Source organism: Pollicipes pollicipes, unplaced genomic scaffold (genome assembly GCF_011947565.3).
Source record: "Pollicipes pollicipes isolate AB1234 unplaced genomic scaffold, Ppol_2.1 Scaffold_4002;HRSCAF=4701_pilon_pilon_pilon, whole genome shotgun sequence".
Taxonomy (NCBI): domain Eukaryota; kingdom Metazoa; phylum Arthropoda; class Thecostraca; order Pollicipedomorpha; family Pollicipedidae; genus Pollicipes; species Pollicipes pollicipes.
In genome coordinates, this window is record NW_023596420.1 from 29,834,550 (window position 1) to 29,852,988 (window position 18,439).

The window sequence follows — 18,439 nt, forward strand, 5'->3', positions numbered from 1 at the left end:
CTCTGAGTGTCAGTAACGACGCTGCAGCCGGTCAACAAGGTTCCGCACGTGGCCTCTCTGCACGTGATCCCAGGGCCGGTCAGACTGCCGACAGCAGCGCAGATTCTGCACTGGAGCTGGGGAGCTTGATTCAGCCCCAGCGCAGATCTTGCGGACTTGTTCTGCTGATAGCGTGTTGTGCGGGTAGATCATCACATCACGCGTGCCGCCGTCGTGTTTGTTCCCACAGGGCACCAGGCAGTGACCTGGTACGGCGACATGTTTGCGAGTGGTGACCTGATGTATCTAATCGCACTTTGTCAGTGGCGACCTGTTGTCACATCGTACTTGCCGCTGTCATGTCTCTACCGCTCGTACCATCAGGCAGTGGCCTGTCACTGTGACATGTTTGTCATTGGTGACCTGTTGTATCTTATATGCTCACATGTCGGTGCAAAAATAGTTTTCACTATGCAGGTACACGGAATGAGAACGGATTTATTCTGACTTCGTGGTTTCAGGATTCTTAAGCTACTTGCCAAGAGGTTCACGCTCACCGTGTGAATTGGAAACGTAAATAGCGCTGCAGGTGCGGAGTATGTATATTACATGACACATCACATGTATGAAAATCTGCATGTTACAAAGATCCCTGGATATACTTTAATGTGTCTAGCTGTCTACTTATTCTAGCCATTTCAGCAGAACAATAATCTGCAGAGACTTCTAATCAACGTCTGGCATTTCGATTACAGCTCACACGTCATATTCCTGCGGTTCAGTTCGCATAATAACGGCGCAATTCCCAGAACGAAACCAACACTGCCGGGGATATATATATATATATATATATATATATATATATACTCATGTTTTATGCATAGACGCTAGGGTCCAGCTACTACATGCTATATAAAGGGTGTCTATAAGTTTCACTTGGGCCTATAGGCTCCATATCACTCGTGATGACACTGTGGACCAAATGCATGATGATCGTCGTAGTCATCACCGCGCGCACTGACTAGATCTGCTTGATGATGAATCCTCACCCGCCATCTTCTGAAAAACGTCATCTTTTGTTACATAAGCTCAGTCAGGCGATCGGAAATAGGGCTAGCGATAGTTCTGCGCCACGAAATGAAACGAAATATAGCACAAATGCCAGACAGAATCATCGAAGAGGAAGAAACAGTTTTCCACCTTATTGATAGCGGTCGAGTTGTTACATTCGCGCCGTTTGACTGCATTCAGACTCGCCTGCCTCATTTGACATCAATGGGATTAAACAAGTCTTGAGGATAGATAACATCCACACTATTGTAAAGCAAACGCCCCTAGCCTGCGTAGCCTCCACCATCACTGCCCGTGTAGCTAGTCAGGAAACATATGGCAGTCCTCGTCCTGTCAATCCTCGCCGTGTGACGGTCCTCGCCCTGCGTCAGTCCTTGCCCTGTGTTAGTCCTCGCCCTGTGTCAGTCCTCACCGTGTGACATTCCTCGCCCTGTGTCGGTCCTCGTCGTGTGCAAGTCCTCTTCCTGTATCAGTCCTCGCCGTGTGACATTCCTCACCCTGTGTCAGTCCTCGCCATGCGACAGTCCTCACCTTGTGTCGGTTGCCAGCCCGCACAGGTCATCACCCTCCTCATCCCTCACTACACGTCAGCTCTCACCCTATGTCGGCAGTCGCAGGTGGAGGCCGATATTTAAGAGGACGCTGAAGCATGTCAGCATCCACACGGCCACTGGTTGAGCGGCGCCCGCTGCAACGGCAATCAGTTATGGTTCAGGCCGCACGGTCTGACACGGCAGACGGTGACGTTTTGCGACACATGCCAAGTGTGGCTGCACCGCTGATGAAAGACAGCCCAGTGGTGATCACGATCATCAGATTTTGTACTGAGGCGGGGAGCTTCAGAGGCTGCTGCGCCATAATCTGACAAAGCGGGTAACGCGTTTATGCTGGTGTATGCCCTGGCCATAGTTCTAGCCGAAAATCTGGCTCAACGAAAGGCATCACTAATTTAATACTCGTCTGACTTGCTATTTGATCATCATTGCACACTCATAGAACTGTGAAAATATTGTCCATTGCTACAATTACAACAGATGGATAGTCTTTCCTCGCTCCGAAAATATAGTTAAAAAGTTGTCGCTGACCAAGATTTAATGAGCATTGCTCGCCCAATTGAAGCCACACACTCACCACTTATCCGCATCCTTGCCAGATCTGCAAGAAAACGTCATCTGTTACTTGGTTACTTGCCTCTTTAGTGCGTTGGTAAGAGAAACAAAAAACACAAAGCAAGGTCTTTGCTGCCGAGAGCGGCCCCCCTTGTGGAATATGATAGCAATATCCGCGTGTTGCACTGCAGTTCGCGTTTTTCTGACGCTCACTATCGACTGATATCCAATTTCATGACTACACACCGTAAAATGAGCCACCGCGAAGCGAACACTGATGACCAGCCCCAAACAGCAGCTCAGATGCAATCTCCGACCAGCAGCGCGAGCGGCGCGCGCGGTCGGTGCGGTTGTGCGCTCACGTGATCGGCGCGAACCACGCCCTACTTGCCTGATTGCGCCGGTTCTCCAAACACGGACGCAAGCGACTGAGGTGCGGTGCCTGTGCCGGCAGAACAGGGCGGTGAGGTTTTGTGCGATCACTAGGACGGGTGCAGCGTACGGCCACGTGTGCGCAGGCTCATCAGACGCGGTGGGTGCATAAGAACTGGCTCAACACAAAAACGAGGACTTGCGACTAAAAGCATTCCGGTGTGATTGGGTGCAGGCCACTCGAGACGGCTATCTGCTCGCTTCACGGAGCGAGGCGTCGTTGTCGAAGGCTTACACAAGGTTATATCTAGCGGCAAGCATTGATCGGATGCGAACAGCTCAGCTAATTGAGTCGTCACTTGTTCAGCTTTCGGGGCACACCAGATTAGTTTCATTAGCCCAAAGACAGTGGAGCGTAAAAAGCTGATTGGGAAACGCAGCAAAGCCATTAGTAGCCATTGGCTGTCTTCCGTGTATACGCATTTGACGAAGCTCTATCCACGTGACCGTGGATTTCAGCAGTGCACTAGTTGCAAACACTTAGAGCACATGTGCCAATTTATACCATGCAAAGGCTTGTACACCTTTAATTGTGCCCCTCTGCAATATGATTACGAAATAGCAGATATACACACTATATGGCCGAAATACCCGTATGGACCTCATGGCGACGTCGCATCAACAGAGCGACGAGGCTCCCATAATTAAGCAGTAATATCAAAACCACGACGGAGCGTTGACTATTTCCTGCCCTTCGCGCCCAGCTGGCGCAACATTCCACATCCAGAGGCTCGACCGCAGTCCGGCGGGCGCCGAGCCGCCGCAAGCCACAGCGTCTGCCGGACCGACCCGGGATGCGGCGGGAAACAATACGGCGCTGCGGCCAGCACCCCCACCCCGTCACACGACCGCTGCGCCCGGGTCCTGTTCCCACGGCGCTGGGCATGCCTCGGGTGTGACCTACCGCAAGGTGCGGCAGGATACCGCCCTGAATCGTCGTGCGCCACCGTGACGCGCGGTGTAAGCTCCCTGAGAGCCACGGTCGACCGGCGCTCAGGGTCCGCGCTAATCCCGCGAGCTTCGCCGTGAGGCACCGCAAGGCAAACTGTGATCCGGCAACGGCAGTCCAGTGTGACCCATTGAGAGCGCTTCCCAATGGGGCCATCGAAACCGCACCAGGCTATCGCAGCCCACCTCGCGAGTTTCGCCGCTGATGGGATCTCATCGCGGCCCATCGTGATCCATAGTAACGGAACCGTAGCGTAACCGCAACGTAACCCCCCACAACTCCTTGGGATCGATGGCGTCCCACCGCCTAACGTAAACAGCTAAACCTAAACACCCAAACCCCCCACCTAACAGCGCACCACAGCTTACCTTGACCCTATCCACCTTGAACCCGTGACCTCGTGACCCGGTCGCGACTTACCGTGGAAGTACATGATGCGCCGACTACGCCGGTAGTCCGTGTCGGGCAGCGTGAGCACGCACTCGATCACGGCCTCTGGCGGCAGGTGGCGGTCCTCCTCCAGCTTCTCTACGCGCACTGTGTAGGCGCCGTCCTTCCACGATTTTTCCACGCGAAGGCCGCGCATCTGCCGCCTGTGGCGAGGCCGGGTCACGCGTCAGGTCAGTCGCAGATCTAGTGAGCCGACAGGTCAGGCCAGGTCACCCGTCAGGTCAGACGCAGGCCTAGCGAACCGCCAGGTCAGGCCAGGCCACACGTCAGGTCAGCCGCAGGTCTGGCGAACCGCCAGGTCTGGACGAGTCACCCGTCAGATAAAGTCAGGTCAGGGGTCTGGTCAGACGTTGGGTCAGACCAGTCATAAGGTCAGGTCAGGTTATATAAACGGGAACAGGGCAGCAGGCTGACCACATCGGTCCCCGCTGTCGGTCGACTTCGATGCTGTGATTGTGCGGTACTATCGCGAAAAGCCATGTTCATGAACGGGTCCACCAGACGGCAGATTTGTTAGAGCAGAACATTCCCGATCACCCTCCTTTTCCTTCCCTTTTCTCTTACCCTCTCACTCACTCTCTCTCTCTCTCTCTCTCTCTCTCTCTCTCTCTCTCTCTCTCTCTCTCTCTCTCTCTCTCTCTCTCTCTCTCTCTCTCTCTTTCTTCCCCATGCCACTCAGTCATTGTACTGTTCCTTTCCGTGTCCCCGCTCTCGCTCTCGTTATAAATCACTCTTTATCTCCATCCCGACTGTAGAAGTCGTGCCCTACTGGACACGTTTCGCGCCACCTTCGGTTCACAAAACATGGTCATCATCCCGATAAGATCGACCACCAGCCAGAAGCTCATCTGAAGAGGCTGACGGTAGCCCAGCTAACGACCTATCGAATCTTTCATCAACTTTCACTCCATGTCTCTCCATGATAAAAAAGCGACCAGAGGTGTTGTCTAGCGTAGCGCCGAGTGGGCATGTCCTGTCTGACACCGCAGAACAAAAGGCAAGGGCCCTGACATTTGACTGAGCTACCAAAAACCCCAAAACAAACAAAATCTTGAAAAGGTCAAGGAAATCAGCTTGGCTACTGGTCAACCTATTCACTAATAGAACAATGAAATCTGAAGCCCAACTGGTCTTTGACAATTAAAATTGGTATGGCCACATCAGAGGACCAGTCTGTGCCCCGACCGCGACCACAGCCGGGAGCACTGGGTCAGTGAATGCTGGACCAAGAGGCGCACAACGCTGGCGGCCTTGGGACAGATCCGACGCCGGCGGTGCGAGATCGAATCTGTCGCGCATCCCCGCGACGCGCCGATTTATTCAAAGGAAGCCACTTGAGGCTTCAAATCACTGACACGGGTGATTAGGTCGGCCATTAAAAAGCACTGATGTCCCATCGCGCGCGGCCCCGTCGAAAAGTCTGTCATTATGAGCGGTCGTACGACTCCGGGGATGCAGACGCGCCGCCGCCGTCGGCGGTGGCCAGAAACCGGGCCACATCGCGGGCGCAGATGCTGATGTATTTACGACGCATCAAAACAAAGAGATTTTCATTATGATGAATGAGAAAGAAGACTTCCGAAGCACGAGTCAGGTCGGCTCTGACATGCTGTGTGGGAGTGAATTGACGAAGCTTGTGATGATTTGCAGGGCTGCAGTGTTTTCCACGCGTGCCCTTCAGTTTATTGCTGCTGTAAATCTAGCGCTATTTGATTGGTGATGACTTAATACTTTGATTTTGGCGGCTTCGCATATGCTAACCGTTAGGAAAATGGCCATTAATGAAATTGAAATCTGTATAGGGTATAAGGCTGTCGGAATATGAAACCGTATGTAAGAGAATGGAAAGCACAAACGCATACGTAAACGGAGGGCGGCTAAAGCATCAGTCCCAAAAGATGCGATGACGTTGAATTACCGTTTGCATTTACAGCCCGCTTTGTAGAAGGTATTTGAGCTTTTCAGACCACATTGCCCTTCTTTTGAAAAACGTGAAAGACAACCACCATTTCCCACATCACATTATCTCTTCATATATATATATATAATAATTGAATGTCCAATGCTATTCTATCGGACATCAACGCAGTAGTTCTGCGAGAAGTTCGACGAACCCACTCTTAAACCCAAGCAGCGTTTTCAAGATTAAAAAAAACGTCATCGTGATGTTTCTTGCGCTGTTGTGCTGACACCGGTCGTCGACGATAGCGCTACCAGTGCTACTCTATACACCCAGCACGGCAGTTCGCACCCAGCACGCCAGTTCGCACTTAACACGCCAACTCGCGTCCAGCTGGCGCAGCCGACGAGGGGGGGGCGCCGCCTCCCGGGCTCCGGCGACCCACTCTCTGCGCCGTGGCCTGTCCGCGCGCGTCAAAAAAGCCGATCGGTATCGCGTCAGGGCGCCGGGCGCGAGATGCGCGCCGACACCGGTTCCCTTTTTACCGACGCTATCCAGCCTGATCGCGTAATTACTCGTCGGCCGGCGGCGGCAGCGCCCCCTGTCGGCGGGTGCCGGCGGGGAGGCCGGCTGACGACGGCTGGCGTGATTGGCTGACAGAGGCGGACCTCGCGGACTTCGCGCTCTTACTGCCCTTACCGGCTTCAGGGACGATGAGATGGGTGGAGGTAGGGAGGGAGGGAAGGCACGCGCCACGATGGGAGCCGTCCAAAAGAATTCTAGCGGCAGTGTGTGTAGTATGCTGCAGCTCTTTAGGTCCGAGATCCTACCTTGCTGGCTCACAATACCAGAGTTAATGTATGCTGCTTTGTGAGTCCTTGGTGACCCCGGTGGCGGACAGCCACCGCTGAGTTCGGGATCGGGAACCCAATCTTCATCTTGACGGTGGTGGTCTGCATGGTCAGCTCACAGCTCCCGACAACGGCAAGAGCGCTTAGTCGCATGGCAGACCGCTACCGTCCACAACACAAGTAACGGATCTCATTGATGCACGCACCACTTATAACTGAGCCGATGATGCCGCCTGACAGCTGCGTGCGCGCGGAGGTGACGTGGTCTTGGGTGAACCCTGGTTACCTGTCGCTGTGTGAGCTGCCAACGAACAGGTCGACCGCCGGCTCCGGGTACACTCCCTGGACGAGGCAGGTGATGTTGACCTTGTGCCGGGCAGGCTTGCTGCTGCTCAGGTTCATCCCTCGCGCCGGCGCTGCAGCACAACCGGCGCAGGGGTCACACCAGGTCAGCCGAGGTCAAATGAGCTGTTGCAGGTCAGCCGAGGTAGCATGTGCTCATCCAGGTCAGTCGAGGTCAAGTGAGTTGGTGCAGGTTAACTGAGGCAACATGTGTTCGTCAAGGTCAGCCGAGGTCAAATGGGTCCGCCAATGTCATTCAATGTTGATGTAATGCCGAATGATGGGCCGGTAGACCGTCAACGAGCTTTCGTGTGTGAGTTGTTACTGTGTGAATGATTATGTTAAATGGTATGTTTTTCATGCTTCGCACATTCAGAATTAGACCATACGTGTAGAGTACACTGAGACGAAAAAGTACTATTATCACTTTTGCATTACCTGACAAGTTGTAAATTTTTGTGTGAATGCAACGCTCGCAAACAATGCCGGTCCGTTTTGTTTTGGTCTGCACAACCATTCACACCAGTTCACATGTGGTCTATAACATAAGCGAACTCAGGGATGGTTATCAGTGTTATACGTAATGCTACATTTCAGTGGTGCAGAATCCTGTCTAAATTACCAGAACCATTCCTAGAAAGCCGTTTAGGTAATGATACATAAATGATAAGCTGTCAACAGATAATGGTAAATACCTGATGGGCACAGTATGAACATGAGAAAACGACTTAGTGATTCAAGATGAGTTGCTCCCGCCGATACTTTTGAAACGCATTATGTACACATTTAGCGAGGTTTGTAGCTCAGACGATGACTGGATGAACAGCAATTACATTCTATTTTTCATTAGTGTCGATTTGTGAGATGGTGTGAAGTATATGAGGGGATGCAAACCTGCATGCAGTTTAGGCATGGCAGACCGTATGTGCATGGACGTGTGCACCATAGATTGCATCGCGCAATCGCTGGATTGCGTCAGTCGTTTCAAAGATAGGATCCTAAGCGGCTGTCGTCCTCATATGATTTAGCATCTATAACGGTAACAGTTGTGCTTTGTAGTCCAATAAGTGCGGTTTTATTCTTGCATCAACCCACAGCACCTAAGACTAGTTGGGTAAATGTGCCGCTCGTAAAAGATTCGTCGAGGCTTGTTGGATATTGTACGCACGTATCTTTCACAAGGAACAGGCTGCGATAGCTGGTTTTTACAACCATATTGAGAGCGTTTTAACATTGATGGCTATCTAATTCAATGTGCATACGTGCCTGCATCCATATTTCATAATGGAAAGTGTATCTATGGGTCGCAAATGTCATACTCGAATGGAAGTCAATAGTCATCCAGCACCGTGCATGTCAAACAGCAACAGGCAATGAGCGTATCTGTAAGATGACTGTGTGCAGAAACGGACGAAAACAGGTTCTGGGAATAGCTAAACTAGATCCCGGTTGAACACAATTCAAATGACGAAGTAAATAGGCGATTGAATAAGCCCGTAAACCTAATCCGTAATCCGATTCATATTGTTTCACAAGAACAGTGTTGAGTAGCTCAATGTTCTGCTTGAGATGATGGAAACTGGCCACTATCATCGATGAAATGGTGTCTCATCTGGTTTCATGCTATTTTGTTTTTCGACTGGATTGGATCCCCGCCGGTTGGAATCCGTTCCTACGTTTTATCTCCTGTCTTTTCAGGATCCAATTTCCCAGATCTAAACGGTCACCGTCGCTCGTCAAAACCGCTCACGCATACATGTGAACATTCCAAACAGAGTCCGCCCGGCGCGGCGGCCCTCCCTGCTGCGCTGTCTCACCGTAGATGACCATCTTCTTGGTGGCCGAGTCGACGCCCTGCCACGTGGTCACGCGGCACGTGTACTCGCCCGACATAGCCGTCGTTGGCCGCACGATCTGCACGGCGCGGTGCACCTTCAGCGGGTCATCGCTGACCACGTGACCCAGGTTGACGTGACCTCGGAGCAGGCCGAACGCCTGCGGCGGGTAGCCGGGGATCCACTGGTAGACGGGCGCCGGGCTGCGGTTGTGGTACCACTTGACCACCAGGCCGGCGGCGGCTCGGTCGGCCGCGTCCAGCTCGTACTCGCAGTCGAGCACGACGCTGGGCAGCGAGTCGTTCAGCACCACCGACGGCATGCGCACGTGAGAGATGTGCACGTTGGAGGCGCCTGCGGGGAGGGCGGTGCGTGAGACGCAACGACAAGCGTAATGGGCGACCCGACGGGATAGGCGTCTGGCGTCTTGCAGCCATCGAAGGTTTTGCGCGCAAGAGAGACGGCTTCAGGCCAAATGTGACTAGCTTCATGAGAAAATATGACAGATTAAGGGATTTGGCATGTCCCTTCCAAAATGAACTTCTACGCGTTATGCAGTTTGGCTGAAATACTGTTATATGTTATTTGTGGGAAACTTTGATTTGTAACGTTTGATCGCTCCAAATAAACTGACCTTTCTCACTGTTCTTCTGCTCATGAAGCGCGCCTACGATAACAGATTAAAATCCCATCCCAGATAATAAATACTTCCCTCTCTTTCCAAAACATCAGCTTTGAAAGAGTTGCACGCACGCGTATATCAAATGCCTGACCGCCAGTCCGTATCCCGCATCCCCGACATGTTCACTCATCTCGCCTCCCACACCTGGCGTCCCATGTGCACACGTGTAACTCGCGGGCCTCACAGCAGCTTCCCACCTGTTCTCCGGGAACTGCACGCCCCCCGGGCAGGTCGTCCGCGCGGTCGGCGGTCACCGCTTTTGTTAAACACCCAGCCTGCGGCCCAGCCGCGCCAGCCATGGCATCCGGCCGCATTCCGGCCATGCATCTGCGTCCACCTAATCTTGCAAATTAGATGTCGGAGTCCGATGGGACTGCGGCGGGGCGAGGAGACCAACGACGGGACCAGCGGCGACCAGCGATCAGCGAGACCAACGAGACCGGCGGCGGGACCGCCTCTGCGCGGTGGCGGGGTCGCCTCACCTCGCCGCTCTCGCCGACTGACGCTTATTCAGGGGTCGAATTATGCATAAGATCGGCACCCGGCGGCGGCCGGCGCGTGATTATCTCATAACTCGGGCGGGGGCAGAGGTGGCGGCCCGGGGGCGGCGGCGGCGGTGGCGGCCCGGCGGCGGCGGCGGCGGCTCCCGGGCGGCGCCGGAGCCGGGTGCCGCCGCCGCCGTGGCCTCGGGTCTGGAGAGCTCTAGCGCGCCGCAGGCCTACAGCGGAGGGGTGAGACCGTCTCACCTGGTACTCCGTGCCGGCGTGGAGCCCAAGGAGTGAGAAGCAGGCGACATGCAGTCGCGCGTTGGAAGCTGTAAAGGAGCTGTGGGTGGCCAGCTAGTAACCAAGGTTTGCATGTACTTGGTGGTTGGCCCTTCTATGCACATTTATGTCCATTCTGCTACTAGTGCAAGTGAGCTTGGCATGCCGCTGCCCGTTCAGGCGGCCTCCATCTCGGATCGAAATGGCCATAGCCGCCATGAGACAACTTACTAAAAATGCCTTCCTTTAAAAAGTATCGGGTAATGCGCAAAAATGCTTACTCCAAGCGACTAATGACGGGATATTAGGCATGGAAAACGACAGGGCGTGGAGCGAGAGTGTGAGGCTCAAGCTGACAGGCGTTGTAAAAACAGGTCAAAAAAGTTCCAGTGCTTCTACGGCGATCGACGGCAAGAGCCATGAGATCGCATCCTGGGGTTTTCTCTTGACACGCACGAAATATATATTTGCTTAGAATTCGGTACTAGCCGCTAGAATTTCCGGCAACTCATTTGAAAAATCCAGATTGTCTGTTAAGGCGTTGATCGCTCTGGGGAGAAAGTTTACCCAAGAATGCGCGCCATTCATTTATCGTTGTGCTAGACAAGATACTGCTGACAGAGGGACTGATCATTCGGCGGAAAAGAAACGGCAGCTGCGGCATACTGGGCATGAAGTCTAGCGGAACCCTGGCGCTGGAATCGGATCAAGGCTACCGAGTGCCACGAGAATGTTCATGCACCTGCCTGCTTTCCACCAGCTGTGTGAGCAGGGTGGGCAGGGCAGGGTGGAGCTGAAGACCACAGCCGCAGCTGGAAACCGGCCGCGACGGAACCAGTCCTGGCCCGCTTCAATTACGGACAAACAATGCCTCCACGGGGACAGCGCGGACAAAAACGGCCGGCGCCGGCTGTCACTTGACCCGTCTCGTCACCCGGTCCGCCCCGCACCCGTCCCGACTGGAAACCTGCTCCCGCCCGGGGCCGACCGATGGGGAGCCACCGCACGCGCCGCGGCCGCCGCCCACCGCTCACGAAACCGCCGGCGGCGTACGCGCATACACGTGAACCGGTTTCGAATGATCGGCGTGCGTGTTCGTGTCGGTGACGAGCGCGTGGCTCGAGGATCTCTGTGCTTTTACAGAGACATCAATATGGATGAGCATCATAGCAAACGCTTTGTTTAGTTAGCATCCCTATGTTTACCGCGAAGTGATTAAGACACTCACGGCGGCGGCGATGGCGATTTTCGCACCCTTGCCGCACTTTGCTGCGCTTCTTTGTCTGCTCGTTGACCCCATGCGTATTGCGGCACACAAGCAATTTCAGGTGCTGACATCAGGTCGGCAATCTCCGGCCACTTAACCCGCGGAGTTTAATCAGCGTCTACACGCTCGCATGGCTGGCACGTTTGCATGTCAGGCTCCACCACCCCACGTACCTGATTTTCGTGAGCAAACTCACGTGATTGTTTTAACAGCTCGTAAAATTGCAGGCTACAGTTATTCGCAAACCGTGGAACGGCACGACTGTGTCACCTACGCAGTACATGTGCTTTATTATTGATGAGCTGCAGCTGAACAATCACGGTGCGTCCGAGCGTTCCCCATTCTATCCAAATTGACAACTTTTTGCCGCTCGACCCCGACAGAATGTCAACCTGTTGAATAAAGTATCAAGTCATCAATTTCAAAGCGCAGCAAACTTGCCCAGACATTCGCATTGCATTTCTTATCAAGAACTGTTAGGTAAAAAACAAGCATTGTTAGCATCACGTGCGAGTGCAAATCTGACTCCTCCAAAAACGCTGCCGAACAGTGCCGCCCGGTCGCGGCGCGGTTCGTAGAAGGGCACAGGCGCTGCACCTTGGTCACGTTGATGTGTGGTAAGTGATATCAGCCAGCGCAGGGGCGACAGGCGAAAACCTCGGCGTGACAAGAAACCGGTACGAATCAGTCGTCAGCATCACCGATCCCTCGCCCCGGCCGAGGTCACACAATCCCCGCGGTGCAGCCCCGTCAGAACGCAGCGCTCGGCGGCTTCGGCCGGCCCGCCCTCGTGGCCGCCGCGTTACTCACAACTGTACCGCCCCGTGCCGCCGCGCGGAGCGCCACAGGGCGGGGCTGCGATCGGCAGCTGCCGGTCGACCGCCGGGCTGGGCGGGGCGCGACGGGCCACCCGCGGGACGCGCCGCGCCGGCCCTGAATCGGAAGCGTCACACTTCCGGTCGGCGCGGCCGCTTCCGGCCGGCCATGCGGCGCCACAAAAGTGACATGCACGAGCCGAGCGGCACGCACGGTACCTCTTTCAGCAGGATTTCACAAGATCGGCACCGCTGGTGACGTGGTATGGCAGCTGTGTCAACACTACCGTTTGCCGCTTATCTACAACAGTGTAACGGAAGTTGTCACCACGAAGATCAAGAGGAGTGTGGAATGTGTTGTTCGCGTTATCGGATGAGAGGTGCGATGCATATCTGTAGCACGTTCACGGGAAATACACATCTGTTAAATGCTTGATTGTGAGGTAGTCTTCGGCGTGTCACGCATGTGAATCATGAACAGTACCTGAGTGTGATCGTATCATTAAGACATATGGGTTATCAGATTACCCTGCCCCCTTTACTTACAAAACGGCCAGATGAAACAACTTTTTCTCAAATAAAATGCCACGTTTACCTGACATTCATTACAGAAGCACTGTACAATTCGTTCCATCAATACTTTTGATGATTATGCAAAGTTGCACCAATGCGGCTGTACAAGTAAACCTAAGGTAAATTGGATCAGCCAAAATAAGAAAAAATGCATGACAAATCTGACCCGTGCGACTGAGCAAATAACCACGAGGATATCTCACCGAGTGCGTGTCCGAGCAGAGCTGCGACCGCCAACATCCGAGTCCACACTGCGGCCGGGGCCGCCATCGCCGTCCGCTTCGCGACCTCACGGCTCCGCTTCACGACCTCACGGCTCCGCTTCACGACCTCACAGCTCCGCTCGGCCTCACATCACGAGCGGCGAGCCTTCCGCGCCGCGAGTCACGACCGTGAGTGGGCTGGCTAGGCGACCGCTCCAACGCCGTCTGGGGTGCCACTGACGTCACCGACCCGGCGTCACCACCGTCACTGGGTTTCGCCGGCGTCACTGAGCGTCACGCCCGTCACGGGGTGTCGTGGTGGCTGCACTGAGTCCGGAGAGGACGGTAGGGGTGCTCTCGACTCGCCGCTTGCCGCCCGCCGGCCGACCGAGGTACTGTAGCCACGCGCGGGAGACAAACCGAGCTGTGGACGCGCCGCTAGCGCCGCCCGCGGCAGCCGGGCGAAGCTTAGCGACGGCGCTAGATGGGACGCGGGATCGTTAGCCTTTTGGCGAAGAACACAAGTAAATGTGTCGATCCTGACAGAAATCCTTTGTGGATAACGTGGTAGTAGCCGTGGTGGGAGCTCAAAGTTAGTAATAATCACGATTTCGACAAGCATCCACGTAGGTTATGAAAAACCTCGAATTACACAGAAGACAGTTTTGATACGGAACAACATGCCTGATATGCTATTCTTAGCTCGTGATATGCCCCCGCATCGGAGGTCACTAGGCCGTGGGAAGGGGGGCATTTGGAATCATCCGATTTTGCCCTTTGCTGGTAGGAACCTCGTTCGTTTTCCAGTCAGCTGTTCCGTCCAATCTCAGAGTTGCATTACACCATGCACGATTTTCCGTCATTTGTGGTTAACCGGCTTCATTTCTCGTTCAGTTCGTCATAAGTGACTTGACTTATTGGAAGATCGTGTACTGTTTGCTTATTGTTGCCTTATTAACCAGTCGTTACATATTCCACTGGTATATTTTAATACATCGACATGTTATTTTGCATGAAGATGTTAAAAATTGTTCTTGCATTATTATCATAAACATTTCAAGACTTTCTTTAGCTATTTTATAACCAGCAATTTCCACAATGATTTGCACATCAACAAAGCGTCCCACATGACACTTTTTTGATAAGATCCGGCTATGACAGAACTTCAGAAAAATATCGTTCCGTTTCTAGAACCATCCAGATGTCATAAGACTGAAGTCATCGTCATCTTACCGCTGGTGACACAGCTACATCCCTGATAGAGCATCAGGCTCATGTAACTCAACTGAGCGACATCTACGCGCTGTCAGCCTTATCACGGCTGCGGTGCAACCGTGCACAAGCAGAGGCACTGAGCCTGCTCTCAGGATCAGGGAGATGGGCCTGCCGTCTGATTGGTGTCGGTCTGCAGGGGATTACGGGAGTGTGGACTGTGCGAGACTTGAGAGCAACAGGGACCAACAGATTGCTATCGGCGTGAAGATCTGCGAACGCTTTCGTCGTCTCTGTGTGAAGTTGAGTATGTTGTTTCAAATATGCAATGCGTGAACGTAATATTTAAAAACGTTATGTTTCAATGAGTAAACGCAAAGACGCACCACCAAACGCGATTTCTAAGGGCATTCATACTTTATGCACTGTTAGATTGCTGCTTAGCAACTCGCCTAGATACGTCAACGCGGCAAAATTATTCCGCGCATCACTCAGATACCGCGTGGGCTTGCGACATGCCACCAAACAACCCAGCATCATGCCTGACAAGACAAGGACGTCAAAAATGCGTAATCCGATAGCTGGTAACGGTGTGTGAACGTCGCAACAACAGCCCACCAATTAGTGCAAGGCTTGGTTACAATGCGTCCGGCCATCAGCAGAGCGTGACGTAGTTGTGCCCTGGCCGAATCGAAGGGCCAAGGCATATTTTGAACAATTTGAGGCAAATAACTGCGGACGACAGCGGACGGCCGCATCTGCAGTCTTCCACCATCTGACAAAACAGCAGGGCGTTCAGGATGCCAACACCCAGAGGAAAAACTTCACGACGCAGCCCGGCTGCCAAAGACGAGCGGGATTGCCGCCGCGGCAAAAACGGAGGACCACCAGCCGCGTCTGGGTTAAAGCGGCGCAGCGCGGCGCGCGAGCGCACCCTTTGTCACGCGCCGCTCGCGCGCTGTCGGGGTCGTGAGGACCGGCTGGGCGTCCGGTCCGTGGACGGTGTGGAGGGCGGTCCACCCGGGGTGGAGCGGGTCCACGCGACGGGTCACTGGCAGACCATCGACTGGCAGCCGACCGCCTGCAGTCGCTGCCAGTCACTGGCCGCAAACGTCGTCACAGGCGCCCGTTCTCAGAAGCCGCCTCTGAAGGGTGGGGTGCAGGGGGCGGGTGCAGCGTGCAGCGCGAGGCGGTCTCGGCCGGCAGCCCACGACAGCGCGGAGCTGGGGAGCTGGGAGCCGGCCGGCGGGGAAACGCGAATCGAGCCCATTCTCACGGCTGTAAAGCTGGGCAAGGCCACGCTCTCTGCCTGAGAAACACTCTCCCGTAAAAACCGCCCGTGGGACGTGGAAAACAGAACGGAGAATTATGCCGGTGTGTGTTCACAACTGCGCGCTGGAAAGCTAGCGACGATGTGATGTGATGTAACGGTGCGATGGGTGCAGAGTAGAGGCTTTTACGGGTGGGGTTTCTTTTGACCAATCCACTCACAATCCCTGGGGTTGTGCCCATCCCTCCCGCTGCGTATTTCTAATCGCTTGTACTCTTCCGTTATCCACCTGTTTCCATTTTCCAGCACTTCATAGTTCTAAGGTATGAAATCAGTTAAGGAAATTTTACACCGAAATATGCTGCTTTGCGTTGATAACTGCAAACGTCATGAACGTAAAGTATCACTAACAAAAGTGTGACTGGTCATATTGTGCGACATTGCTTAGTGTCTTTTGAACATTTCGTAAACTTTTTACCCAACCGCTACCCATGCCCGTAAATTCCCCATAATTGCCCATTCCATATGGCTAATCTTGGGCTTAACCAGGCAGCGATGTGCTCCATTGCCGGGAGCTCTGCCAGCTCACTACCCTCAGAGTGTTGTCCCCACTAAAGAGAGTCTTAAAAACGCCGTTTCCATCTCATGTTTACAAGGTGTCCTTACGGCAGCGCTGTGAGGACTCGTTTTCCTCATTTGGTGCATTGTATCACTTCACTTGGCCCCGGCCGGTGTTTTTCGGCACTCGCAACCACCTGAGAAGACAAGCCTTTCTGCTGGTTTCTCATAGTCTGGCCGTTGGATCGGAGATATCAGAATGGTGATATGTAGCCCTGATTTATATGATCCACCAGCCCTTGCGTTGAAATCTAAAACGTACGTGATGATGTTACGGGCCACACGAATACCTTAGAAACCAGCAAAATCTTGGCATTATCTCAAAACGCTTTGATAATCGCTGGCCCTAAATTGGCACGAAACGAAAGAGCGCACTCCTGCGCTTTAGAATCTTTCCATACTGTTGACGAAAGTGAATGGTCAAGGTCAGGTCGTGTCAACGTCGTGTCAAGTCTGGGTCAGATCACTTCATTTGACATGATGTTTCTGCTCTTCCAGTTCACATGTCATCTATATGTCACTAATTAATGAATGTATCAGCTTCAATTGCATTTTTGTAACAGAAATGTGCCCAAGCAGATATTTTATTTCACAGTCATAACTTGACCTCACATGAGCCCTGATGGTAACCTGCCATGCTGCAGGGAATATCTTCTAACCCTGACTGGGGACGGCCATGCCGGGCGACTAAGGCCTTCACGCTAAGCCAAGACAAGCAAGGCGGATGCGAGTTACTGCAAATCGAGTGGGAAAATCACCGTGGAAACCTTTCCTGGTGACGTAACAGCTTGCTGAACTACCCCAACATTGCACAATTTTCTTCCAAAGTGTGTCAAACTTTGCATATTGGCTATGGTCATCTATTAGATACAGGAGCTTTGGTAACCCCTACCTGGCGCGGTTCGTAAGCTACTGCCGAAACTCAGAAGGGGATGACTTTAACCCCCCGCCGACGGTCGATTATAAACGCGTAAAACGTGAAGTAGTACGCGTGAGAGTGTTAGTCTATGATTTTCGAGGTGCTGGATGAAACATAACATCCTGGCTTTACCTCTTTGTCATTTATTATATATATACAGAATGCATTCGAATAGAATGCTTGCACTACATTAAGCATACAATGCTATGAAATATGAAACATGACATACAATGAAAAAAGCCTGCAATGAAACACGACATCTTGGCTTTATCACTCTGCCATTGATTATGCATGCATCATGCACCTGAATAAAAGGCTTGCACTACATTAAGCACACCATAGAGCCTGGTTGGCCCTAAAACGGGGCAAGTTAAGCCTACCCGGCTGTCAGACGGCACCTCTCTTTATTGGAGAGCTCGGCTGAGCCTTTGGTTGTCAACAGCACCATTTGAAGTTAACGATGACTTTGATCTTTGTAGAGATGCCTGCGATTTTCTACGACACTTGACGCATCTTGTGATATCATCAGCAGGGTCGTTTGAAGTCCGCAATGACTCGAGTCTTTAACAGGATGCCTGCAATTTTAAACGACACTCTTCCTCCTGTGACGATGCGTTTTCAGTCATTTAGTCTAATGAGGCATGTCATTAAGGCTTAACGCTCAGCTGATGGAGAACACAAAGCTAGTTACAAGAAAGGGTCGCCACAACAGCGATGCGTCACAGAGTGGCGGGCGAGCGGAACTTCAGACAGATGCCAAAATACTGTGAGCGAATACCGATCGTGGTGCTGGGTAGGTTATTTGCTTGCTTCACGGCTTTCTCGAACTTCCGTCTTTCCGGTTAGGCAATAGTGCTGACTTATCTTCAAGAGTCATCTGTAGCGTTTCAAGCATTTTCGCGATGCCTTTAACAGTGAGTTGTCATGAGCAGCTAACATTCTTTTTTATAGGCTCAAGGTTAACTATACACGACTTTCATTTCGACCAGCGACAGGAATCAAAATTCTAGCCGGCAAGTCAACGACTTTCACATCGGCCTACACTGCTTAGATCAGATGTTGGGATCAAGGGTAGTTCATCATCAGTGATGCCGTCAGTGATCATCATCCAAGGAATGTCGCAATCTACGCGCTTTCGGCCACCTGTGCCGTCAGTGAAAGACACGAATGCAACTGTGCGACATATGTCAACGCGCTG

At 52.9% G+C, this 18,439-nt stretch overlaps 1 protein-coding gene across 2 annotated transcripts; it reads right to left on the bottom strand.

The window, feature by feature from the left end:
* Positions 1-563: 563 nt before the first annotated feature.
* LOC119093817 (uncharacterized) lies at positions 564-13,566 on the bottom strand. 2 transcript variants are annotated; one of them, XM_037216825.1, is made up of 8 exons: positions 13,223-13,566; positions 8,901-9,272; positions 7,028-7,157; positions 3,961-4,133; positions 2,551-2,601; positions 2,182-2,205; positions 1,649-1,738; positions 564-1,038 (listed from the first exon to the last, which is right to left on the bottom strand). In XM_037216825.1, exons 1-7 carry the CDS (start codon positions 13,287-13,289, stop codon positions 1,650-1,652), a joined length of 906 nt encoding a protein of 301 aa, XP_037072720.1. In that variant the 5' UTR covers positions 13,290-13,566; the 3' UTR covers positions 564-1,038; position 1,649. The 2 variants fall into 2 exon arrangements, with proteins under 2 accessions (XP_037072720.1, XP_037072721.1); XM_037216826.1 differs by lacking the exon at positions 2,551-2,601.
* Between the last annotated feature and the right edge of the window lie 4,873 nt (positions 13,567-18,439).

What these genes read in the sequence shown, in the direction of transcription:
- LOC119093817 (XM_037216825.1), bottom strand. Translation starts at nt 13,289, where the DNA reads ATGGCGGCCCCGGCCGCAGTGTGGACTCGGATGTTGGCGGTCGCAGCT. An exon ending in GCGCATCATGTACTTCCACG is followed by an intron (nt 2,602 to 3,960) that starts GTAAGTCGCGAC and finishes CTGCCGGCACAG; the next exon opens with GCACCGCACCTCAGTCGCTT. An exon ending in TGGAGAACCGGCGCAATCAG is followed by an intron (nt 2,206 to 2,550) that starts GCAAGTAGGGCG and finishes GTTTTCTTGCAG; the next exon opens with ATCTGGCAAGGATGCGGATA.